The sequence below is a fragment of the Lagenorhynchus albirostris genome, chromosome X (genome assembly GCF_949774975.1).
Source record: "Lagenorhynchus albirostris chromosome X, mLagAlb1.1, whole genome shotgun sequence".
NCBI classification, from domain to species: Eukaryota; Metazoa; Chordata; class Mammalia; order Artiodactyla; family Delphinidae; genus Lagenorhynchus; species Lagenorhynchus albirostris.
In genome coordinates this window covers 85,349,828-85,376,626 of record NC_083116.1, presented here as the reverse complement: position 1 = coordinate 85,376,626, position 26,799 = coordinate 85,349,828, and the positions used below count along the sequence as shown (strand labels likewise).

The window sequence follows — 26,799 nt, the reverse complement described above, 5'->3', positions numbered from 1 at the left end:
TTTCTCTAGTTGCGGAAAGTGGGGGCTACTCTTCATTGCAGTGAACAGGCTTCTCATTGTGGTGGCTTCTCTTTTTGCAGAACATGGGCTCCAGGCACGCGGGCTTCAGTAGCTGTGGCATGCGGGCTCAGCAGTTGTGGCTTACGAGCTCTAGAGCGCAGGCTTAGTAGTTGTGGTGCATGGGCTTACTTGCTCCGTGGCATGTGGGATTTTCCCAGACCAGGGATCGAACCTGTGTCCCCTGTATTGTCAGGTGGATTTTTAACCACTGTGCCACCAGTGAAGTACCCTATCCAGTCTTTACATTGATGAGCAATGCAGTACTTAGGATAAGTTAAATTTCATTTAAAGTTGAATTTTAAATTTCCAGTAAGACTTTATGTTAATTTTTAAAACTGCATTTTTCTACCATTTTGCCTTTTAAAAACCATAGGAAATGCAATCCCTATCAAACTAACACTGGCATTTTTCACAGAACTAGAATAAAAAATTTCACAATTTGTATGGAAACACAAAAGACCCCGAATAGCCAAAGCAATCTTGAGAATGAAAAATGGAGCTGGAGGAATCAGGCTCCCTGACTTCAGACTATACTACAAAGCTACAGTAATCAAGACACTATGGTACTGGCACAAAAACAGAAATATAGATCAATGGAACAGGATAGAAAGCCCAGAGATAAACCTACGCACGTATGGTCACCTTATCTTTGATAAAGGAGGCAAGAATATACAGTGGAGAAAAGACAGCCTCTTCAATAAGTGGTGCTGGGAAAACTGGACAGGTACATGTAAAAGTATGAGATTAGAACACTCCCTAACACCATACACAAAAATAAACTCAAAATGGATTAAAGACCTAAATGTAAGGCCAGACACTATCAAACTCTTAGAGGAAAACATAGGCAGAACGTTCTATGACATAAATCACAGCAAGATCCTTTTTGACCCACCTCCTAGAGAAATGGAAATAAAAACAAATGGGACCTAATGAAACTTCAAAGCTTTTGCACAGCAAAGGAAACCATAAACAAGACCAAAAGACAACCCTCAGAATGGGAGAAAATATTTGCAAATGAAGCAACTGACAAAGGATTAATCTCCAAGATTTACAAGCAGCTCATGCAGCTCAATAACGAAAAACAAACAACCCAATCCAAAAATGGGCAGAAGACCTAAATAGACATTTCTCCAAAGAAGATATACAGACTGCCAACAAACACATGAAAGAATGCTCAACATCATTAATCACTAGAGAGATGAAAATCAAAACTACAATGAGATATCATCTCACACCAGTCAGAATGGCCATCATCAAAAAATCTAGAAACAATAAATGCTGGAGAGGGTGTGGAGAAAAGGGAACCCTCTTGCACTGCTGGTGGGAATGTAAATTGATACAGCCACTATGGAAAACAGTATGGAGGTTCCTTAAAAACCTACAAATAGAACTACCATACAACCCAGCAATCCCACTACTGGGCATATACCCTGAGAAATCCATAATTCAAAAAGAGTCATGTACCAAAATGTTTATTGCAGCTCTATTTACAATAGCCAGGACATGGAAGCAACCTAAGTGTCCATCATCGGATGAATGGATAAAGAAGATGTGGCACATATATACAAAGGAATATTACTGAGCCATAAAAAGAAATGAAATTGAGATATTTGTGGTGAGGTGGATGGACCTAGAGTCTGTCATATAGAGTGAAGTAAGTCAGAAAGAGAAAAACAAATACCGTATGCTAACACATATATATGGAATCTAAGGGAAAAAAATAGGTCATGAAGAACCTAGGGGTAAGACGGAAATAAAGACACAGACCTACTAGAGAATGGATTTGAGGATATGGGGAGGGGGAAGGGTTAGCTGTGACAAAGTGAGAGAGTAGCATGGACATATATACACTACCAAACGTAAAATAGATAGCTAGTGGGAAGCAGCCGCATAGCACAGGGAGATCGGCTTGGTGCTTTGTGACCACCTAGAGGGGTGGGATAGGGAGTGTGGGAGGGAGGGAGACGTAAGAGGGAAGAGATATGGGAACATATGTATATGTATAAGTGATTCACTTTGTTATAAAGCAGAAACTAACACACCATTGTAAAGCAATTATACTCCAATAAAGATGTTAAAAAAACCAAAGGAATTGGAAGTTGGAGAGACTTGGGTTCAAACTCTTGCACAACCCCTTATTAGTTATGTAATCTTTGCAAGTCACTTCTCTTTGAGCCTTTGTCTCCTCTTCTATAAATGGAGATAAATAATACTTTTCAGCACTATTATGAGGATTAATAGCATCGTATACAAAGGGCTGACTTAGCACAAGGTCAGGTACGTAGGATATAATATTATAGAATGTGTTCTTGATTATTTTGTAAACACTGATAACTGCCTTATGCTGTAATAATGATCTTATATATGAGTTACTGACTTTCACAGGGCAGTTTCCCCCTACACTAAAAGACTTCAGATGGTGCTTCTTCTTTTGGGGTGTTTAGGTCTTTTTAAAAGTAATCTTTATATCTTTTCCCTTGCTTTTAGGGAGTAACCTATCACTTATAATTGGTATCACTGGGGCTGGTTCTAAGAATAGCTCTTACTCCCTGTCTCACCTCCCTTGAATTTGCTACTACTGATCTGTTGTACACTGGGAAATCAGATGACCAAATTGTCAGAAATGTGTCTAAATTAAGGATAAATAGGTTGAGCAGAAGACTAAGGGGTTCTTTTCAGGGCAAGCATATAGAACCTATTAGAGCATAGTCTTTGTGATAGCTATTAGAGCTATTAATAAGCCATTTTAACTTACTTTCATGTTTTGGATGTATTCCAAAAAACCCAGAGAATCAAACAAATGGGAACATGAGCTATTACTATACTTTTGCGAAAAAAGGTAAAACATATAATTCAAGAGTTAATATGTGATAATGTAGGGCTGTGGCCCAGGAATGTGTTAAGGAGCTAGGAGGAATGAATCCTATCCATTATTCTTATTGGGAAGACTTCTTAAGTCACCAATCTTAATGTCAAGGCAGTTAGAATATTAACACATATTAAGAATCTATTATGTGATAGAGCCTCTGCATACATTATCTCAATCCTCAAACAGCTCTGAGAAGTAACAATTATTACACCCATTTATGGTGAGAAAATGGATACTCTGAACAGGGGTCCCCAATACCCGGGCCGTGGACTGGTTAGGAACCGGGCTGCACAGCAGGAGGTGAGTGGTGGGCAACTGAGTGAAGCTTCATCTGCCGCTCCCCATCGCTCACATTACTGCCTGAACCATCCCCCCCATCGCTTGCATTACCACCTGAACCATGTCCCCCAACCGTGGAAAAACTGTCTTCCACGAAACTGGTCTCTGGTGGCAAAAAGTTTGGGGACTGTAGCTCTAAAAGGTTAAAGTGACTTATCCAAGCTGAAAAGTGCCAGAGCCAGAATTCAAACTAAGGTTTGTCCAGTTTCAAAGCTCAAAGCTCTGTAATCCTCTGGTGACTTGTAGGGACTGACTTCCTCTTTGCACAAAAACTTACTCTACATCAGCAAATAAACAATGTGTAAAAAACGTGTAAAAAAGTAGAATGTGTAAAAAACGTGTAAAAAAATAGAATACCATTGACAATCACAATAATATATATCAAGTACCTAGGAATTAATTTAAAATGCAGAAGACCTCTATGAAAGAAAATTAACTCTATTTAGGACATAAACTTCTGTACATTTGAAACTAAAATAATACTGTAAATCAACTATACTTCAAAAAATAAAAAAACATAAAGAAAGAGACCTGAATAAAGGGAGAAGTAAACTATGATCTTTGGATGGGAAGACAACATTATAAAGATGTCAATTTTCCCTAAATTAATCTATAAATCCAATTCATTGACCAAAAAAACCCGACAAGATTTTGTGGAAACTGGACTAATTCTAAATTACATATGGAACAATAAAGATTCATGTGGGCATTTGGTGCCACTGGGGCTCCCACGTTCCAAGCAGTCATATCACCTCTGTGCCTGGTGCTCACAGGGGCAGACCCGAGAGCTAGAAGGCAGCCTCAGGACCAGACTCCTGTGGGTGGGCCACCCACAGAGGTGGGGATAAAACGAAAGCTGAACCCCAGGGACAGGGTGACCAAGGAATAAGATTGAAAATCTTTCCATCAGCTGTACAAGCTGCAGATTAAATCCCCATGATCAGCTAGGTAGACCCTGCGTCTACGGAATATCTGAGTAGACAATGAGTGTTCCCACAAATGAAAATGGTCTAGCTCTGGGAGCTGTGGACTTTTGGGGGAAAACACATGCAGCAATGGGTCAGATCAGAGTCTAAGTGGTCCCCACAGGGCCCACAGCAGTTCCAGAGACCAGCCCACAGGCACAGGAGGGCCTCTTGGGGAGGCGGAGTTGGGCTGTGGCTCACGGTGTGTGCGAGGACACTTACAGCAGAGATCCCAGGGAAACATAATTATTACTATTAATATTACTATGCTTTGATTCATTCGGTCATTGCTTCTGGCTTTTTTGTTTGTTTTTCATTTTTTTCTTGCTTTGTTTTTGTTTTAGTATATTTTCTTAAATTTAGTCTTTTGGGATCTCTATGCTTTATAACATTCACTTTTATTTTTATCTTTTTAAAATATATTTCTATTTTTACTTTGCTTTTCTGTTCTTCTGTGTTCTTTTCCCTTATTTTTTTCTTCTTCTTTAATATATTTTTCTTTTTTATATATATTTCCATTTCTACTTTGCTTTTCTGTTGTCCTGTGCTTTCTCCCTTTTTCTTCTGTTATTATTTTTTAAAGTCATTTTTATCAGTTTGTTCTGTTTCCTTTATTCTTCAGGTGGCACAAAACTTTGGTATGTTTTTTAGGTTATGTGTTTTTGTTAGTTTTAATCCTAATTATTTGATTTCGTTTTTGAGTTCTTCTATTTGTCTGGTTGTTTTCTTGCTTTTTGTTTTATTTGGCTCTGCTTCAGTTTCTTTTATGTGTGTGTATGTTTCCTTGTTTCTGTTTTTGTTTGATTTTGTTTTTACCATTTCTCTGGGATTTTATTTGTCTTTTTTTTCTTCCTTAAGATATTTTCTACTTTATTTTTTTAATATTTCTAAATCTACATTGCTTTTCTGTTCAGTCTTCTTTCCCCTTTCTCTTTTCCTATTTTGTTTATCATCTTTGTCAGTTTGTTTTGTTTCTTTGCTTCATTCTTCAGTTAGCAGTCTGCTTTGGTTTTGTTTTTCAGTTATGTGTTTTTTCTCAGTTTTCTCTTTAATTGTTTGATTTCGTTCTTGGATTGTTTCGCTTGCCTGGTTGTTCTCTTGCTTTATGATTTATTTGGGTCCATTTTTGTTTCTTCTGTGTGTGCATGTTTCCTTCTTTCTGTTTGATTTTACTTTTTACCATTACTCTGGGGTTTTCTTAGTCTTTTTTTAAAATCTGCTTTATTGCTGGGACGAGTGACTTGTGAGGTCTTGGTCCCTCAACCAGATGTTGGGCCTGAAGCTCTGGGGTGGGAGCACAGAGTCTAGGGTGCTGGACCACTAGAGAATTTCCAGCCCCAGGGAACATTAATCACCGAGAGCTCCCACGGAGGCCTCTATCTAGATCCAAGACCCGACTCCACCCAGCTGTCAGAAGATCCCAGTGCTGGACACCTCACAAAAGACAAAAAACAAGACAGGAACACAAACCCACCCATTAGCACACAGACTACCTAAAGTCACACTAAGCTCACAGACACTCCAAAACACACCACCTGAAGTGGCCCTGCTCATCAGAGGGAAAAGACTCAGCTCCACCCCCTCAGGACGCAGGCACCAATCCCTTCCATCAGGAAGCCTACACAAGCCACGGGACCAACCTCACCACCAGGGGCAGAGGACAGAAACAAAAGGAACTACAACCCTGCAGCCCAGGGAAAGGAGACCTCAAGTACTGTAAATTAGAAAAAATGAGAAGACAGAGAAATATGCAGCAGATGAAGGAGCAAGGTAAAAACCCACCAGACCAAACAAATGAAGAGGAAATAGGCAGTCTACCTGAAAAAGAATTCAGAGTAATGATACTAAAGATGATACAAAATCAAGGAAATACAATGGAGAAAATACAGGAAATGTTTAACAAAGACCTAGAAGAACTAAAGAGCAAACAAACAAAGATGAACAACACAATAACTGAAATTAAAAATACTCTAGAAGGAATCAATAGCAGAATAACTGAGGCAGAAGAATGGAAAGTGAGCTGGAAGACAGAATGGTGGAAAAAACTGCTGCAGAGAAGAATAAAGAAAAAAGAATGAAAAGAATTGAGGACAGTCTCAGAGACCTCTGGGACAACATTAAGCACACTAACATTCGAATTATAGGCGTCCCAGAAGAAGAAAAAAAAGAAAGGGTCTGCAAAAATAGTTGAATAGATTATAGTTGAAAACGTCCCCAACATGGGAAATGAAATAAGACAATCAAGTCCAGGAAGTGCAGAGAGTCCCATACAGAAGAAACAGGATGAGACACGTATTAATCACACTAACAGAAATGAAACACAAAGAGAAAATATTAAAAGCAGCAAGGGAAAAGCAACAAATAACATACAAGAGAATCCCCATAAGGTTAACAGCTGATCTCTCAGCAGAAACTCTGCAAGCCAGAAGGGAGTGGCAGGACATATTTAAAGTAATTAAAGGGAAAAACCTACAACCAAGATCACTCTAACCAGCAAGGATTTCACTCAAATTCGATGGAGACATTAAAACCTTTACAGACAAGCAAAAGCTAAGAGAATTCAGCACCACCAAACCAGCTTTACAAGAAATGCTAAAGGAACTTCTCTAGGCAGGAAACACAAGAGAAGGAAAAGACCTACAAAAACAAAAACAAACCAATTAAGAAAATGGTAATAGGAACATACATATCAATAATTACCTTAAATGTAAATGGATTAAAAGCTGCAACCAAAAGGCACAGACTGGCTGAATGTATACAAAACAAGACCCTACATATGCTGTTTACAAGAGACCCACTTCAGATTTAGGGACCTATATAGACTCAAAGTGAGGGGATGGAAAAAGATATTCCATGCAACTGGAAATCAAAAGAAAGACGGAGTACCAACACTCATATCAGACAAAATAGACTTTCAAATAGAGAATATTACAAGAGACAAGAAAGGACATTACATAATGATCAAAGGATCAATCCAAGAAGAAGCTATAACAATTGTAAGTATCTAGTCACCCAACATAGGACAACCTCAATATATAAGGCAAATGCTAACAGCCATAAAAGGGGAAATTGACAGCAACACAATAATAGTAGGCGAATTTAACACCCCGCTTATACCAATGGACAGATGATCCAAACAGAAAATAAATAAGGAAACACAAGCTTTAAATGACACATTAGACCAGATGGACTTAATTGATATTTATAGGACATTCCATCCAAAAACAACACAATACACTTTCTTCTCATGTGCACACAGAATATTCTCCAGGATAGATCACATCTTGGGTCACTAATCAAGCCACAGTAAATTTAAGAAACTGAAATTGTATCAAGCATCTTTTCTGACCACAACGCTATGAGACTAGATATCAATTTCAGGAAAAAATAATTGTAAAAAATACAAATACATGGAGTCTAATGAAGACACTACTAAACAACCAAGAGATCACTGAAAAAATCAAAGAGGAAATCAAAAAATAAATAGAAACAAATGACAATGAAAACACGATGAACCAAAATCCACGGGATGCAGCAAAAGCAGTTCTAAGAGGGAAGTTTATAGCAATACAATCCTACCTGAAGAAACAAGAAACATCTCAAATAAACAACCTAACCTTAAACCTAAAGCAATTAGAGAAAGATGAACAACAGCAAACAAACAAAAAAACAAACAAAAAACCCCCAAAGTTAGCAGAAGAAATCACAAAGATCAAATCATAAATAACTGAAAAAGAAAGGAAGGAAACAATAGCAAACATCAATAAAACTAAAAGTTGGTTCTTTCAGAAGACAAATAAAATTGATAAACCAATAGCCAGACTCATCAGGAAAAAAAGAGAGAAGACTCAAATCAACAGAATTAGAAATGAAAATGGAGAAGTAACAACTGACACCGCAGAAATACAAAGGATCATGAAAGACTACTATAAGGAACTAAATGCCAATAAAATGGACAACCTGGAAGAAATGGACAAATTCTTAGAAAAGTACAACCTTCCAAGATTGAACCGGAAAGAAATAGAAAATATAAACAGACCAATCACAAGCACTGAAATTGAAAGTGTGATTAAGTCTTCCAGCAAGCAGCTACATAGCACAGGGAGATCAGCTTGGTGCTTTGTGATCACCTAGGCAGATGGGATAGGGAGGGTGGGAAGGAGATGCACAAGGGAGGAGATATGGGGATATATGTATATGTATAGCTGATTCACTTTGTTATAAATCAGAAACTAACACAGCATTGTAGAACAATTATACTCCAATAACGATGTTAAAAAAGAAGTAAATCCCCATAAAGTTTAGTAAGACATTAAAAAAAAAAGTCTTCCAACAAACAAAAGCCCAGGGCCAGATCGCTTCACGGGCAAATTCTAGCAAACATTTAGAAAAAAGCTAACACCTATACTTCTCAAACTCTTTCAAAATATAGCAGAGGGAGGAACACTGACAAACTCATTCTACGAGGCCACCATCACACTGATACCAAAACCAGACAAAGATGTCACAAAAAAGATTACAGGCCAATATCACTGATGAACATACATGCAAAAATCGTCAAAAAACTACTAGCAAACAGAATCCAATAGCACATTAAAAGGATCATACACCATGATCAAGTGGTGATTATCCCAGGAATGCAAGGATTCTTCAATATATGCAAATCAATTAATGTGATACACCATATTAACAAATTGAAGGAGAAAAACCATATGATCATCTCAGTAGATGCAGAAAAAGCTTTTAACAAAATTCAACATCCATTTATGATGAAGACGCTCCAGAAAGTAGGCACAGAGGGAACTTTCCTCAACATAATAAAGACCATATATGACAAGCCCACAGCCAACATCATCATCAATGGTGAAAAACTGAAAGTATTTCCTCTAAGATCAGGAAAAAGACAAGGGTGTCCACTCTTGCCACTATTATTCAACATAGTTTTGGAAGTGCCAGCCATGGCAATCAGAGAAGAAAAACAAATAAAAGGAATCCAAATTGGAAAATACGAAATAAAACTGTCACTGTTTGCAGATGACATGATACTATACACAGCAAATGCTAAAGATGCCACCAGGAAAATACTAGATGTAATCAATGAATTTGGTAAAGTAGCAGAATACAAAATTAATGCAGAGAAAGACCCCAAATAGTCAAAGCAATCTTGAGAAAGAAAAATGGAGCTAGAGGAATCAGGTGCCCTGACTTTAGACTATACTACAAAGCTACTCTAATCAAGACAGTATGGTACTGACACAGAAATAGAAATACAGATCAATGGAATAGGATAGAAAGCACACAGATAAACCCACTCACATATGGTCACCTTATCTTTGATAAAGGAGGCAAGAATACACAATGGGGAAAAGACAGCCTCTTCAATAAGTAATGCTGGGAAAACTGGACAGCTACATGTAAAAGAATGATATTTGAACACTTCCTAGAAAGAATATGAATATGAAAAAAAAGAACACTCCCTAACACCATATCCAAAAATAAACTAAAAATGGATTGAAGATCTAAATGTAAGGTCAGACACTATAAAACTCTTAGAGGAAAACATAGGCAGTACACCTATGACATAAATCAAAGCAAGATCCTTTTTGACCCACCTCCTAGAGCAATGGAAATGAAATTAAAAATAAACAAGTGGGACCTAGTGAAACTTAAAAGCTTTTGCACAGGAAAGGAAACCATAAACAAGATGGAAAGACAACCCTCAGAATGGGAGAAAATATCTGCAAACAAAGCAACTGACAAAGGATTAACCTCCAAAATATACAAGCAGCTCATGCAGCTCAATATCAAAAAGAAAACAAAAACAAAGAAAAACCAAATCCAAAAATGGGCAGAAGACCTAAATAGACATTTCTCCAAAGAAGATATACAGATTGCCAACAAACACATGAGAACATGCTCAACATCACTAATCATTAGAGAAATGCAAATCAAAACCACAATGAGGCATCACCTCACACTAGTCACAATGGCCATCATCAAAAAACCTAGAAACAATAAATGCTGGAGAGGGTGTGGAGAAAAGGGAACTCTCCTGCACTGTTGGTAGGAATGAAAATTGATACAGCGACTATGGAGAACAGATTGAGGTTCCTTAAAACACTAAAAGTAGAGCTACCATATGAACCAGCAATCTCACTACTGGGCATATACTCTGAGAAAACCATAATTCAAAAAGAGTCAAATATCGTATATTAATGCATGTATGTGGAGCCTAGAAAAATGGTACAGATTAACCGGTTTGCAGGGCAGAAGTTGAGACACAGATGTAGAGAACAAACGTATGGACATCAAGGGGGGAAAGCCGCTGGGGGGTGGGGATGGTGGTGTGATTAAAAAAAAAAAGTCACGTACCCCAATGTTCATTGCAGCACTATTTACAATAGCCAGGACATGGAAGCAACCTAAGTGTCCATCGACAGATGAATGGATAAAGAAGATGTGGCACATATATACAATGTAATATTACTCAGCCAGAGAGAGGAACGAAATTGGGTTATTTGTAGTGATTTGGATGGACCTAGAGTGTGTCATACAGAGTGAAGTAAGTCAGAAAGATAAAAACAAATACCGTATGCTAACACATATATATGGAAAGTAAAAAAGTGGTACTGATGAACCTAGTGGCAGGGCAGGAATAAAGACGCAGACATAGAGAACGGACTTGAGGACACTGGGGGAAGGGGAAGCCGGGACGAAGTTAGAGAGTAGCATTGACATATATACACTACCAAATGTAAAATGGATGGCTAGTGGGAAGCCGCTGCAGAGCACAGGGAGTTCAGCTTCATGTTTTGTGACGACCTAGGGGGGTGGGATAGGGAAGGTGGGAGGGAGACGCAAGAGGGAGGGCATATTGGGATATATATATACGTATAGCTGATTCACTTTGTTCTACAGCAGAAACTAACAACATTGTAAAGCAATCATACTCCAATAAAGATATTAAAAATAAAAGATTTACGTGGTTCAACAATATTTAGTACAAGTCTGCAACAAGAAAAGCAGAGTGGAGATTTACCTGACCTGATATTAAGGCAAATTACAAACCGTTAATAATTCGAAGAATGTGATACTGGCAACGCAGCAAGTAGGCAATGGAACAAAATAGAATCCAGGAATGGACTCAAGAATATACAGGAACTTGGTACCTAATAATGGTGGTAACACAAATCAATGGGGAGAGAACAGGTCATTTAATAAACGGGGTTGGGAAAACTGGCTTATTATGTAGAGAAAATAAAATTAGATCATTTTATACAGCATATACAGAATAAATACCCACTATATTAAAGACCTTACATGGAAGGCAACATTATAAAACTATAATGTAAACAGTTACATTATAGTTACAGAAAAAGTAGACACATCTTTATGACCCAGGGGTAGGGAAGAATTTATTAAATAAGATCCCCAAAGCACACACCATAAATGTACAGATTGATGGGTTTGACAAAATCAACTTAAATACTTATTGGTTAGGGGTAAAGTGTACTGATATCTGCAAATTACTTGGAAATGCATCAAAAAGGATGGATAAATGGATGGCTAGAGATGGAGAGAGGGATAGTTATATGGTTATATGGTATAAAGCTGTTAATTATAGAATCTAAGTGTGGTCATATGAGTGTTTATATGGTTATATGGTATAAAGCTGTTAATTACAGAATCTAAGTGGTGGTCATATGAGTGTTTGCCATCCTATCCTTCCAACTTTTCTGTGTGTTTTTTTTTTTCGCCACGCCACATGGTGTGGCATGAGGGATCTTAGTTCCCTGACCAGGGATGGAACCCACGCCCCCTGCGGTGGAAGGGTAGAGTCTTAACCACTGGATCGCCAGGGAAGTCCCACTTTTCTGTATGTATGAAATCATAATGAAAGGTCAGTGAGAATGAAATACTTTTGTTCTAAAAAGGATATTGTACATAAATTTCTAAAAAACTGTGGCTGACTGGAAAAGATATTTGACACATGTACACACAGATATAGAAAAGATATTTGCTTTATTTGTATGTTTATTTGTTTAGGGTATATTATGTATTGAAGGTTTAACATACAGTCTTGTTAAATTGTCATTTATATACAGATTGCTAAATTGCCCTAAAGAAAGTTGAACCAAATTTACATTTGCATAAAGATAGCCAGTTGCTGTCACCATTGTCACTTCTTGGGTATTGTTCTTTTTTTTCTTTTTTTAATTGGGGTATAGTTGTTTTACAATGTTGTGTTAGTTTCTGCTGTACAGCTAAGTGAACCAGCTATATGTATACATATATCCCCTATTTTTTGGATTTCCTTCCCATTTAGGTCACCACAGAGCACTGAGTAGAGTTCCCTGTGCTATACAGCAGGTTCTCATTAGTTATCTATTTTACACATAGTAGTGTATATATGTCAATCCCAATCTCACAAGAAACTTCTGTAATCAGAAAGAAAAAAGACAAGTAACCTAAAAGAAAATTTGCAAGATAAATAGGCACTTCAGAGAATGTGAAAACAAATGGCTAATATATATAAAAAAGAAGATCAACCTCATCTGTAGTCAAATAAGTGCAAATTAAAATAAAAGATAGTACTTGAAACCCACTGGATTAGCAAAAATTAAGAAGTTATAAGATATCAGCCCTGGCAATAATATGAAGAAATAGAAACCCTTATGCATTCTTCATAGGACTATAAATTTAGAACAAATATAATCTAGAGCAATTTGGCCATATTTGGCGAAAAATCTATATGCATATTTACAGGATCCAGGACTTCAACTCCTAAATACATACTTCAGATAAACTGACACAGGAACACAAAGATACAGAGACATCTATGAAGATATTCCCTGTAGCACTGTTTGCAATATCCCAGAACTGGAAACAACTATCAAACAACAAAGTCTATGATATAAGTAATATAATTCAGCAGTCATCAGGAACGAACCATATACGAATACAGAAAGATCTACAAAATAACACTGAGTGAAAAAGTAAGAAATAGAATATGTACAACACAGTATCTTTCATGTTAAAAAAGGAAAAAATCTACACATATAAACATCACTATAGATTGTGCATGCACATATATATATAAATATATGGAAGATGGCTTGGAGGGACACACATCAAATACCCAAGAGTGGATAACTATGGGTAGAGAGAAGGGGACTGAATCAGGAAGAAAGGCTGAAGGGGACAAAAACCAAATATAAAACCAAAAATAAAAGAGTGTTTATGCATGGGCTGATGATGACAGATCATAAACTGAGAAGACTATCATAGCAATTGATTTCCAATGTTTCTGAAGTCTAAAGTAAACATAAAACTTCCCCACCTCAAAATACCATAAAAACCACGTGCTTAAAGGAAATGTCAAAAAAAATAAAACAGAAATGAACTGACCACTTCCCGGTCACATGGCTTACCGGAGTACACAGCACATGAGCAGCAGATGGGTGGGGACGTTAGCCGGATTGAGCATACTGGGTGTGTCTGACTTCATACAGGCCAGGAAGGCACGCATCCTTCTGTTCTTGTCCTCAACTGCTTTGCCTAGCCAGAGCTTCTTGAGGTTTGGGCAAGTCCATTCCCGAAATGTCAGGGCAGACACCAGCTCAGGGGTTTGAGGTGACTTCCCTTTATAGGCAGACCACTCTTTAAGGATCACTGAAGGAACTAGAAAACAGAAATTGAGGAAAAACTGGCTATAGAGACTCTGAGCATTTCTGCAGCTGGTCACAATTGACAGAAACCATCACACTTCAACATCTTTGTATTTTCTGTCACTATAATTTTTATTGTTAGCAGTAGTAACAGCAGGAGTAGTAAGCATTTATTAGATGCTTGGTATGTATTAAGTATTTTACATATAAATGTAAATCTTACTTACTCTTCAGAACAAACCTGAGAGAGAAGCATTATGACTATATTATCACAAAACACAGTGCTCATTTTGCAGGTGAAAAAAGGAATCAAAGCTCAATGGTCACACAGCTCTACAGTCACACAGCAGTCCCCCACTTATTTGCAGGGAATAAGTTCCAAGACCCCCAGTGGATGCCCAAAACCATGGACAGTACCGAATCCTGCAATATACTATGTTTTTTCCTATACCTACGTACCTATGATAAAGGTACGTAAGAGATTAACAACAATAACTAATAATAAAATAGAACAGTTATAACAATATACTGTAATAAAAGTTATGTTAAAGTGGTCTCTCTCTCTCCAAATATCTTATTGTACAAATTTAATGCCATTTCCATCTTAACTAAGCACTTATCGTGTACTGTGTCCATAACTTTTGCAGTTCGAGATGCGATAGCAAAACTAGCACAAATTTCTTTTTCCTTCTTCACAATTTCACAGACAGAAGACTCATTCTTACCATAGATCTTTTTGTTCTTACTATAGATCTTAGTAACGTCAGCATATGATATTTTTTCTTCCCTTATTAAGTTGAGAACTTTCACCTTTTCACTTAAAGGAAGCACTTTACAGCTTCCTTTTGGCATATCTGAATTGCCAGCATCACTACTCTTGCACTTCAGGGCCATTATTAAGTAAAATAAGGGTTAATTGAACATAAGCACTGAGATACTGGGACAGTTGATTTGATAACCCAGACAGCTACTAAGTGACTAACAGGCAGCATACGCTGAACAGAGGAATGTTTCACATCCTGGGTGGGAGGGAGCAGGATTATGCGAGATTTCATCACACTACTCAAAACAGTGTGCAATTTAAAATTTATGAATTGGCTGCGTGCCCACCCAGCCCCTATTATAGTCCGAGATAAAGAACGCAAGATTAAAATGGAAGTCTCCACTATACCCTGACATCCCTTTTGCAGTATCCCAGTGGTCACAAAGACCAAGCCTGGTACAAGCAGGGGGAGACCGTGCCCAGGACTGGAGGTGAGCATTCTAAGATCAGTAAGGTTCCGAGCTGCCGGAGACTCCAGTTCCTGTCTTGTTGCTCCACCATCCCTCGGGCATGGCCCTCGTCTGAATGAATATTTGACCACATGGATGGATAAATATTCCAGCCAGGAGGACTGAGATACTTTTCCATTATAGGTTATTACAATATATTGAATATAGCTCCATGTACTATACAGCGACATAGAAAGAGAAGAAGGAAAATTAGACATCAGGAAAGGCACCGAATGTAAGACAGCAAACAGACACAGTGAAATCTAAACCAGGGTCAGTGACTTTCTTTCCAAGTTGGGTCCTCAATGGAGGGCCCTAAATGCTGCCTGCCCCCTGGCAGAAACATCACAGATTTCTCAGAAGTGGCTTTGAGGCTTTTCAGAGGCTCGGAGATGATCCTTTGGAGCTCAGGGGGCGCCTTCAAGATGGCAGAGGAGTAAGACGTGGAGATCACCTTCCTCCCCACAAATACATCACAACTACATCTATATGTGGAACAACTCATACAGAACACCTACTGAACACTGGCAGAAGACCTCAGACTTCCCAAAAGACACCTCAGGTGACTTACACGCAGAGGCAGGGCCAAATCCAAAGGTGAACCCGAGGAGCTGTGTGAACAAAGAAGAGAAAGGGAAATTTCTCCCAGCAGCCTCAGGAGCAGTGGTTTAAATCTCCACAATCAGCTTGATATACCCTGCACCTGTGGAAAACCTGAACAGACAGCGAATCATCCCAAAACTGAGGCATTAGACTTTGGGAACAACTGTAGACTTGGGATTTCCTTTCCGCATGTAATTTGTTTCTGGTTCTATATTTATCTTAGTTTAGTATTTAGAGTTTATTATCATTGGTATATTTGTTTATTGATTTGGTTGTGCCCTTCCTTTTTTATTTTTTATGTATACATATATAGATAGATTTATTTATTTTACTTTTTCTCTTTTTGTGAGTGTGTATGTGTATGCTGCTTTGTGTGATATTGACTGTATAGCTTTGCTTTTGCCACTTGTCCTAGCGTTCTGACTGTCCGTTTTTTTTTTTTTTTTAAGTATAGTTTATAGCACTTGTTAGCATTGAAGGATTTGTTTTTGGGTTTGGTTGCTCTCTTCTTTCTTTTTTTAATTACATTTTTATTTTTAACAATTTTTTCTATTTTAATAACATTATTTTATTTGTTTAGATTTCGTTCTTTCTTGCTTTCTTTTTTCTCCCTTTTCTTCTGAGCTGTGTGGCTGACAGGGTCTTGGTGCTCTGCCCAGGTGTCAGGCCTGAGCCTCTGAGGTGGGAGAGCCGAGTGCAGGACATTGGTTCACCAGAGACCTCCAAGCCCCATGTAATATCAAACAGCAAAAGCTCTGCCAGAGATCTCCATCTCAATGGTAAGACCCAGCTCCACTCAACGACCAGTAAGTTACAGTACTGGACACCCCATGCCAAACAACTAGCAAGACAGGAACACAAACCCATCCATTAGCAAAGAGGCTGCCTAAAATCATAATAAGTTCACAGACACCCCAAAACACACCACCGGACGTGGTCCTGCCCACCAGAGAGACAAGATCCAGCTTCAGCCAACATAACACAGGCACCAGTCCCCTCCACCAGGAAGCCTACACAACCCACTGAACCAACATTAGCCACTGGGGGCAGCCACCAAAAAGAATGGGAACTACGAACCTGCAAGCTGCGAAAAGGAGATCCCAAACACAGTAAGTTAAGCAAAATGAGATCAGAGAAAACACAGCAGATGAAGGAGCAAGGTAAAAACCCATCAGACCAAACAAATAAAGAGGAAATAGGCAGTTTACCTGAAAAAGAATTCAGAGTAATGATAGTAAAAATGATCCAAAATCTTGGAAATAGAATGGAGAAAATAGAAGAAACGTTTAACAAGGAGCTAGGAGAACTAAAGAGCAAACAAACCATGATGAACAACACAAAAAAATGAATTAAAAATTCTCTAGAAGGAATCAATAGCAGAATAACTGAGGCAGAGGAAAGGATAAGTGACCTGGAAGATTAAATAGTGGAAATAACTACCGTAGAGCAGAATAAAAAAAAAAAGAATGAAAAGAATTGAGGACAGTCTCAGACACTTCTGGGACAACATTATATGCACCAACATTCGAATTATAGGGGTCCCAGAAGAAGAAGAGACAAAGGGACTGAGAAAATATTTGAAGAGATTATAGGTGAAAACTTCCCTAATATGGGAAAAGAAATAGTCAATCAAGTCCAGGAAGTGCAGAGAGTCCCATATAGGATAAATCCAAAGAGAAACATGCCAAGACACATATTAATCAAACTATCAAAAATTAAATATAAAGAAAAAATATTAAAAGTAGCATGGGAAAAACAACAAATAATATACAATGGAATCCCCAAAAGGTTAACAGCTGATCTTTCAGGAGAGACTGCAAGACAGAAGGGAGGGTGGCAGGACATATTTAAAGTGATGAAAAGGAAAAACCTACAACCAAGATTACTCTAACCAGCAAGGATCTCATTCAGATTCAACAGAGAAATTAAAACCTTTACAGATAAGCAAAAGTTAAGAGAATTCAGCACCACCAAAACAGCTCTCCATCAAATGCTAAAGGAACTTCTCTAGGCAGCAAACACAACAGAAGGAAAAGACTTACAATAACAAATCCAAAACAATTAAGAAAATGGTAATAGGAACATACATATTGATAACTATCTTAAATATAAATGGATTAAATGCTGTAACCAAAACACAAAGACTGGCTAAATGGATACAAAAACAAGACCCATATATATGCTGTCTACAAGAGACCCACTTCAGGCCTAGGGACATATACAGACTGAAAGTGAGGGGATGGAAGAAGATATTCCATGCAAATGGAAATCAAAGAAAGCTAGAGTAGCAATTCTCATATCAGACAAAATAGACTTTAAAATAAAGACTAATTACAAGAGACAAAGAAGGACACTACATAATGATCAAGGGATCAATCCAAGAAGAAGATATAACAATTGTAAATATTTATTCACCCAACATAGGAGCACCGCAAAACATAAGGCAAATGCTAACAGCCATAAAGGGGATGTTGACAGTAACACAATCATAGTAGAGGACTTTAACACCCCACTTTCACCAATGGACAGATGATCCAAAATGAAAATAAATAAGGAAACACAAGCTTTAAATGATACATTAAACAAGACAGACTTAATTGATATTTATAGGACATTCCATCCAAAAACAACAGATTAGACTTTCTTCTCAAGTGCTCATGGAACATTCTCCAGGATAGGCAATACCTTGGGAGACAAATCAAGCTTTGGTAAATTTAAGAATATTGAAATAAAGTATCTTTTCTGACCACAAGGCTATGAGACTAGATATCAATTATGGAAAAAATCTGTAAAAAATACAAACACATGGAGGCTAAACAATACACTACTAAATAAGCAAGAGATCACTGAAGAAATCAAAGAGGAAATCAAAAAATACGCAGAAACAAATGACAATGAAAACACAACGACCCAAAACCCATGGGATGCAGCAAAAGCAGTTCTAAGAGGGAAGATTATAGCAATACAATCTTACCTCAAGAAACAAGGAACATCTCAAATAAACAACCTAACCTTAAACCTAAAGCAATTAGAGAAAGAAGAACAAAAAAAACCCAAAAGGTAGCAGAAGCAAAGAAATCATAAAGATCAGATAAGAAATAAATGAAAAAGAAATGAAGGAAACGAGAGCAAAGATCAATAAACTAAAAGCTGGTTCTTTGAGAAGATATACAAAGTTGATAAACCATTAGCCAGACTCAACAAGAAAAAAGTGGAGAAGACTCAAATCAATAGAATGGGAAAGGAAAAAGGGGAAGTAACAACTGACACTGCAGAAATACAAAGGATCAAGAGAGATTACTACAAGCAACTATATGCCAATAAAATGGACAACCGGGAAGAAATGGACAAATTATTAGAAAAGCACTACCTTCCGAGACTGAACTACGAAGAAATAGAAAATAGAAACAGACCAATCACAAGCACTGAAACTGAAACTGTGATTAAAAATCCTCCAACAAACAAAAGCCCAGAACCAGATGGCTTCACAGGCGAATTCTATCAAATGTTTAGAGAAGAGCTAACACCCCTCCTTCTCAAACTCTTCCAAAATATAGCAGAGGGAGGAACACTCCCAAACTCAGTCTAGGAGGCCACCACCAACCTGATACCAAAACCAGACAAAGATGCCACAAAGAAAGAAAACTACAGGCCAGTATCACTGATGAACATAGATGCAAAATTCCTCAACAAAATATTAGCAGAGGCCAACAGCAGATTAAAAGGATCATACAACACGATCAAGTGGGGTTTACCCCAGGAATGCATGGATTCTTCAATATATGCAAATGAATCAATTTGATAAACCATATTAACAAACTGAGGGAGAAAAACCATATGATCATCTCAGTAGATGCAGAAAAAGCTTTTGACAGAATTCAACACCCATTTATGATAAAAAAAACCCTCCAGAAAGTAGGCATAGAGGGAACTTAGCTCAACATAATCAAGGCCATATATGACAAACCCAAAGCTAACATCATTCTCAATGGCAAAAAACTGAAACCATTTCCTATAAGATCAGGAACAAGACAAGGTTGCCCACTCTCACCACTATTATTCAACATAGTTTTGGAAGTTTTAGCCACAGCCATCAGAGAAGAAAAAGAAATAAAAGGAATCCAAATCAAAAAGAAGAAGTAAAACTGCCACTGTTTGCAGATGACACGGTACTATACATAGAGAATCCTAAAGATGCTACCGGAAAACTAGTAGAGCTAATCAATGAATTTGGGAAAGTAGCAGGATACAAAATTAATGCACAGAAATCCCTTGCATTCCTATACGGTAATGATGAAAAATCTGAAAGTGAAATTAAGAGAACACTCCTATTTACCACTGCAACAAAAAGAATAAAATATCTAGGAATAAACCTACCTAAGGAGACAAAAGACCTGTATGCAGAAAATTATAAGACACTGATGAAAGAAATTAAAGATGATACAAATAGATGGAGAGATATACCATGTTCTTGGATTGGAAAAATCAACATTGAGAAAATGACTCTACTACCTAAAGCAATCTACAGATTCAATGCAATCCCTACCAAATTACCACTGCCAGTTTTCACAGAACTAGAACAAAAAATTTCACAAATTGTACAGAAACAAAAATACCCTGAATAGCCAAAGCAATCTCGAGAAAGAAAAACAGAGTTGGAGGAATCAGGCTCCCAGACTTCAGACTATATTACAAAGCTACAGTAATCAAGACAGTATGGTACTAGCACAAAAATTGAAATATAGATCAGTGGAACAGGATAGAAAGCCCAGAGATAAACCCATGCATATACGGTCACCTTATCTTTGATAAGGAGGCAAGAATATAGAATGGAGAAAAGACAGCCACTTCAATAAGTGGTGCTGGGAAAACTGGACAGCTACACAGAAAAGAATGAAATTAGAACAGTCCCTAACACCATACACATAAATAAACTCAGAATGGATTAGAGACCTACATGTAAGACCAGGCACTATAAAACTCTCTGAGGAAAACATAGGCAGAACACTCTATGACATAAATCAGAGCAAGATCCTTTTTGACCCACCTCCTAGCAAAATGGAAATAATAACAAAAAAACAAATGGGACCTAATGAAACTTAAAAGCTTTTGCACAACAAAGGAAAACATAAACAAGATGAAAGATAACCCTCAAAATGGGAGAAAATATTTTCAAAGAAAGCAACTGACAAATGATTAGTCTCCAAAATATACAAGCAACTCATGCAGCTCAATATCCAAAAAGCAAACAACCCAATCCAAAAATGGGCAGAAGACCTAAACAGACATTTCTCCAAAGAAGAGATACAGATTGCCAACAAACACATGAAAGGAAGCTCGACATGACTAATCATTAGAGAAATGCAAATGAAAACTACAATAAGGTATCACCTCACAATGGTCAGAATGGGCATCATGAAAAACAATCTACAAACAATAAATGCTGAAGAGGGTGTGCAGAAAAGCGATCCCTCTTGCACTGTTGGGGGGAATGTAAATTGATACAGCCACAATGGAGAACAGTATGGAGGTCCCTTAAAAAACTTAAAATAGAACTACCATATGACCCTGCAATCCCACTACTGGGCATATACCCTGAGAATACCATAATTCAAAAAGAATCATGTACCACAATGTTTATTGCAGCTCTATTTACAATAGCCAGGACATGGAAGCAGCGTAAGGTTCCATCGACAGTTGAATGGATAAAGAAAATGTGTCACATATATACAATGGAATATTACTCAGCCATAAAAAGAAGCGAAACTGAGTTATTTGTAGTGAGGTGGATGGACCTAGAGAGTGTCATACAGAGTGAAGTAAGTCAGAAAGAGAAAAACAAATACCATATGCTAACACTTATGTATGGAATCTAAAAAAATAATTAAAAGGTTCTGAAGAACCTAGGGGCAGGACAGGAATAAAGACACAGACATAGAGAATGGACTTGAGGACACGGGGAGGGGGAAGGGTAAGCTGGGATGAAGTGAGAAAGTGGTATGGACATATATACATTACCAAATGTAAAATAGACAGCTAGTGGGAAGCAGCCACACAGCACAGGGAGATCAGCTTGGTGCTTTGTGTCCACCTAGAGGGGTGGGATAGGGAGGGTGGGAGCGAGACACAGAGGCAGGAGATGTGGGGATGTATGTATATGTATAGCTGATTCACACTGTTATACAGCAGAAGCTAACACACCATTGTAAAGTAATTATAGTCCAATAAAGATGTTAAAAAAACAGAAAAGAAAACTTATGAATTGTTTATTTCTGGAATTTTTCATTTAATATTTTTGAATCATGGTTGACCTTGGGTAATTGAAACCATGAAAGAGAAAACAAGGATAAGGGACTTGGTACTGTATTTTGAAAGTCATTTCTTAAGTAGATGTACCAGGCTAGGCAAGGAAAGAAGTCCAAGGTAGAATCACATGAATACCTGGCTTCATAACAGACTATAGGACACCCCAAAAGACTTAAAAGAATACTACAAAATTCTCAAGAAAACATCTTTTAGATTTATGAAGGTGTAACAGACAAGGAAAACATGGCTTCTGTCTACTTCTAGTGTACCTCAGGCTCCTAAGATATATCTTCTTTTATTTAAGTCTTTTAGTATCTACTCAGTTACCAAAGCTAGAAACCTGGAAGTCATCCCAGACTCCTTGCTGTCCTTCACCTTCTACACTGGTTATTTCAAAGGTCCCGCTGATTCTACTGTCTTATCATGCCTTTTATCTGTCCCTTTTCTTCATCACAAGAAATATTGTTGAGGTTCAGATCTCAAATAATAACAAAAGGATCATCTTTTACCTTGCAAGAGTCTCCAGACTGTTGTCCCTGCTTTCATCTTGTCCAGTCCCTCTCATACCCATACTCTACAACCACTAGAATGATCTTTTTAAAAAAACCTTTTAGTTTCAAATAATTATAGATTCACAGGGAGTTGTGAAGATAGTAGACAGAAGTCCTGTGTACCCTTTATCTAGTTTCCCGCAATGGTTATATCTAAAATGATTATAAGGACTTCCCTGGAAGTACAGTGGGTGAGACTCCACACTTCCACTGCAGGTGGCACAGGTTTGATCCCTGATCAGGGAACTAAGATTCCTCCACGCAGTGTGGCCAAAAAACAAATAAAATAAAGAAAAATAAAATAAAATGATTATAATACAATATCAAAGCTAGGAAACTGACATTGGCACAACTATGTGTATAGTTCTGTGTCATGTGTAGATTCATATAACTACCACCACAATCAAGATACAGAACTATTCCATCACCACAAAGTTCTCCCCTGTGCTACCCCTTTTATGGTCACACCCAGTGCCCTCCAGCACCATCCTTAATCCCTGGCAACTACCAATCTGTTCTCTATCTGTACAATTTTGTCAATTTGAGAATGTTACATAAATTGAATCAGTATCCAACCTTTTGAGATTGGCATTTTCACTCAGCATAATGCCCTTGAGAGCTATCCATGTTGATGCATATATCAATAGCTCATTCCTTTTTTGCTGAGTAATATTCCATGATATCTAGGTTGTGTCCAGTATGGGGCTATTACGAATAAAGGTGGTATGAATATTTGTGTGTAAGTTCCTGCATGAAAATAAGTCTTCATTCTCTGGGATAAATGCCCAAAAGTGTGAGTGCTACACACTTATTTTTAGTTTTAAGTAACTGCCAAATTATTTTCCAGAGTGGCGGTACCATGTTACATTCCCACCAGCAAATTATGAGTGATCCAGCTTTTCCACATCCAATCCAGCCTGCTGTATTATCACCATTATTCATTTTAGCCATTCTGATAGGTATGTCGTGACACTTCATTGTGGTTTTAATTTGCATTTTTCTAATGGCTAATGATGTTGAACATCTTTTCATGTCTTTATATTCCATATGTATATCTTCTTCAGTGAAATGTTTGTGCATGTCTTTTGCTGATTTTCTAATTGGATTATTTTTATATTGTTCAGTTTTTTTTTTGTTGTTGTTGTTTTTGTGGCACGCGGGCCTCTCACTGTTGTGGCCTCTCCCGTTGCAGAGCACAGGCTCCGGACGCGCAGGCTCAGCAGCCATGGCTCATGGGCCCAGCCGCTCCGCGGCATGTGGGATCCTCCCAGAGTGGGACACGAATCCGTGTCCCCTGCATCGGCAGGCGGACTCTCAACCACTGCGCCACCAGGGAAGCCCTGTTCAGTTTTTTTTTAAGTGAATTTCCTCTTTATTATTCTTGAGTAGAAGCTTATATTATATCTGAAATGACATTAAGGAGAATAGATAAATACAGATATAGATACATATATAGATAATCTAAGGCTCCTAAGACTTTATTATTTTTAAATGAGCATTAAGTCAAAGTTCATAATTATTTTGTACAAATAAGTGTCATCAGACTAGTTAAATGGTGGGTTTTTTTAACATCTTTATTGGAATATAATTGCTTTACAATGTTGTCTTAGTTTCTGCTGTATAGCAAAGTGAATCAGCTATAGGTATACATATTGTTCAGTTTTGAGTTCTTTCAGATACTTGCTTTCAGAGTATTTCAGATACTAGTCTAGATATGTAGTACTTGTTCACCTATGGATTTCCAATTGATCCAGTACCACTTGTTAAAAAGACAACCTTTCTTCCACCAAAGTGCTTCTGTGGCTTTGTCAAAAATCAGTTGGCTGTACTTGTGTGAGGCTATTTCTGGGTTCCCTATTCTGTTCCATTTGTCTATATGTCTATATATCACTGCCAGTACCACACATTCTTAATTACGGCAGCGACATAATAAGTCTTGTAATCAGGTAGAGTGACTGCTTCCAATTTATTATTCCTTCTTAAAAATGTTTTAGCTATTCTGGTTCCTTTGTTTTTCCATATAAATATTAGAATAATCTTGTCTACATACACACATAATCCTGCTGGCATTAGATAGAAATTGTGTCAAACCTGTATACAATTAATTTCTGTTGAATCAGTAGTAAAAATAATTCCCAACAAACAGAAGTCCAGGACCAGACAACTTGATAGTGAATTGCACCAAAAATTTAAAGGAGAGCTAACAACTATCCTTCTCAAATGATTCCAAGAAATTGAAGAGCAAGGAACGTCTCCAAACTCATTCTATATAAAACAAAAATATCCTCCAGGAATAAAGGGGAAATAAAGACATTCCAGATGAAGAAAAAACTTTTTTAAAAGCAGACCTACCCTAAGAAAATGACTAAAGGTACTTCTCTACACAGAAAAGAAATGATAAAAGAAGGAATCTTGGAATATCAGAAAGGAAGAAAAAACAATGGAAAGAACAAAAATATGGATAAATACAATAGATTTTCCTTCTTCTCTTGAGTTTTCTAAATTACACTTCATGGTAAGCAAAAACCATAATACTGTTTAATGTGGCTCTGAATGTCTGTAGAGAAAATATTTAAGACAATTATTAATGGAGGAAGGTAAAGAGATGCAACAGAGGTCAGGTTCACTTCACTTGAACTGGTAAAATGTCAACACCAGTAGACTGCAATAAGTTATGTATATACAATGTAATACCTAGTAAATATACTGAAATAGCTATACAAAGAGATATACCAAAAACATATAGATAAATAAAAATGGAATTCTAAAATAAGTTCATGTAATCCATAGAAGGGAAGAATAAGAAAACAGAGATATGAAAACCAGAGAAAACAAACAGAAGCAAAAATAAAATGACAGACTTAAGTCCTAACATGTCAGTAATTACATTAAATGTAAGTGGTCTAACAACACCAATTAAATACAGAGATTGACAGACTGGATAAAAAAACATGACCCAGGGCTTCCCTGGTGGTGCAGTGGTTGAGAATCTGCCTGCCAATGCAGGGGACACGGGTTTGAGCCCTGGTCTGGGAAGATCCCACATGCCGCGGAGCAACTAGGCCCGTGAGCCACAACTACTGAGCCTGCGTGTCTGGAGCCTGTGTTCCGCAACAAGAGAGGCTGCGATAGTGAGAGGCCTGCGCACCGCGATGAAGAGTGGCCCCTGCTTGCCTCAACTAGAGAAAGCCCTCGCACAGAAACGAAGACCCAACACAGACAAAAATAAATAAATAAATAAAATTTAAAAAATGACCCAAATATATGCTGTCTACAAAACATTCACTTCAAATATAAATGATATTGGTAGGTTGAAAGGAAAAGAATGGAAAATAATATACCATGAGAACATTAATCAAAAGACAGAAGGAAAGGCTATATTAATACCACATTAAGTACACTTCAGAGCAAAAAAACTGCCAGGGACAGAGAGGGACATTACAAAATGCTAAAAGGGTCAATCCACCAAGGAGACATAGCAATCCTAAATGTGTGTCACCAAATAACAGAGCCACAAAATACATGATGCAACAACTGACAGAAATGAAATGAGAAATAGACACATCCACAATTATAATTAGAGACTTCAACCCACCTCTCAATAATGGGTAGATCAACTATACAGAAAATCAGCAAGAATACAGAACTCAACACCATCAATGAACAGAATCTAATTGACTCTTACAGAATATACAACAAGAGTATAATACATGTTCTTTTCACATGCCCACAGAACATATGTCACGATAGATCATATCCTGGGCCATAAAACAAACTCCAATAAATTTTAAAGAATTGAAATCATACAAAGTATATTCTCAGGCCACTATGGAATCAAACAAGAAATTAACAGAAAGATAACAGAAAAATCTATAAATACTTGGAAAATAACAAAACACTTGTATATAATTAATGGGTCAAAGAGGAAGTCTCAAGGAAAAGAAAGAAATAATGGAACTAAATGAAAATAAAAATACAGAATATTAAAATTTGTGAGATGGAACTAAATAACTGCTGAGAGGGAAATTTATAGCACAAAATGCTCACATTTAGAAAAGAGGAAAAGTCTTTAATTGATCATCTAACAAGAAGAGGAGCAGAAAGCCAAACCTTCAGCAAACCAAGGAAAGAAATAATAAGGATAAAATCAGAAATCAATGAAATTG

The 26,799-nt window shown here is 37.4% G+C and overlaps 1 protein-coding gene across 1 annotated transcript in view; it reads right to left on the bottom strand.

The window, feature by feature from the left end:
- FAM120C (family with sequence similarity 120 member C) overlaps positions 1-26,799 on the bottom strand; it is a 135,282-nt gene that overhangs the window by 48,815 nt on the left and 59,668 nt on the right. Inside the window, exon 10 of the mRNA XM_060138507.1 lies at positions 13,665-13,914. Coding sequence (XP_059994490.1) covers positions 13,665-13,914 — 250 coding nt within the window. The remainder of the gene's footprint in view (positions 1-13,664; positions 13,915-26,799) is intronic.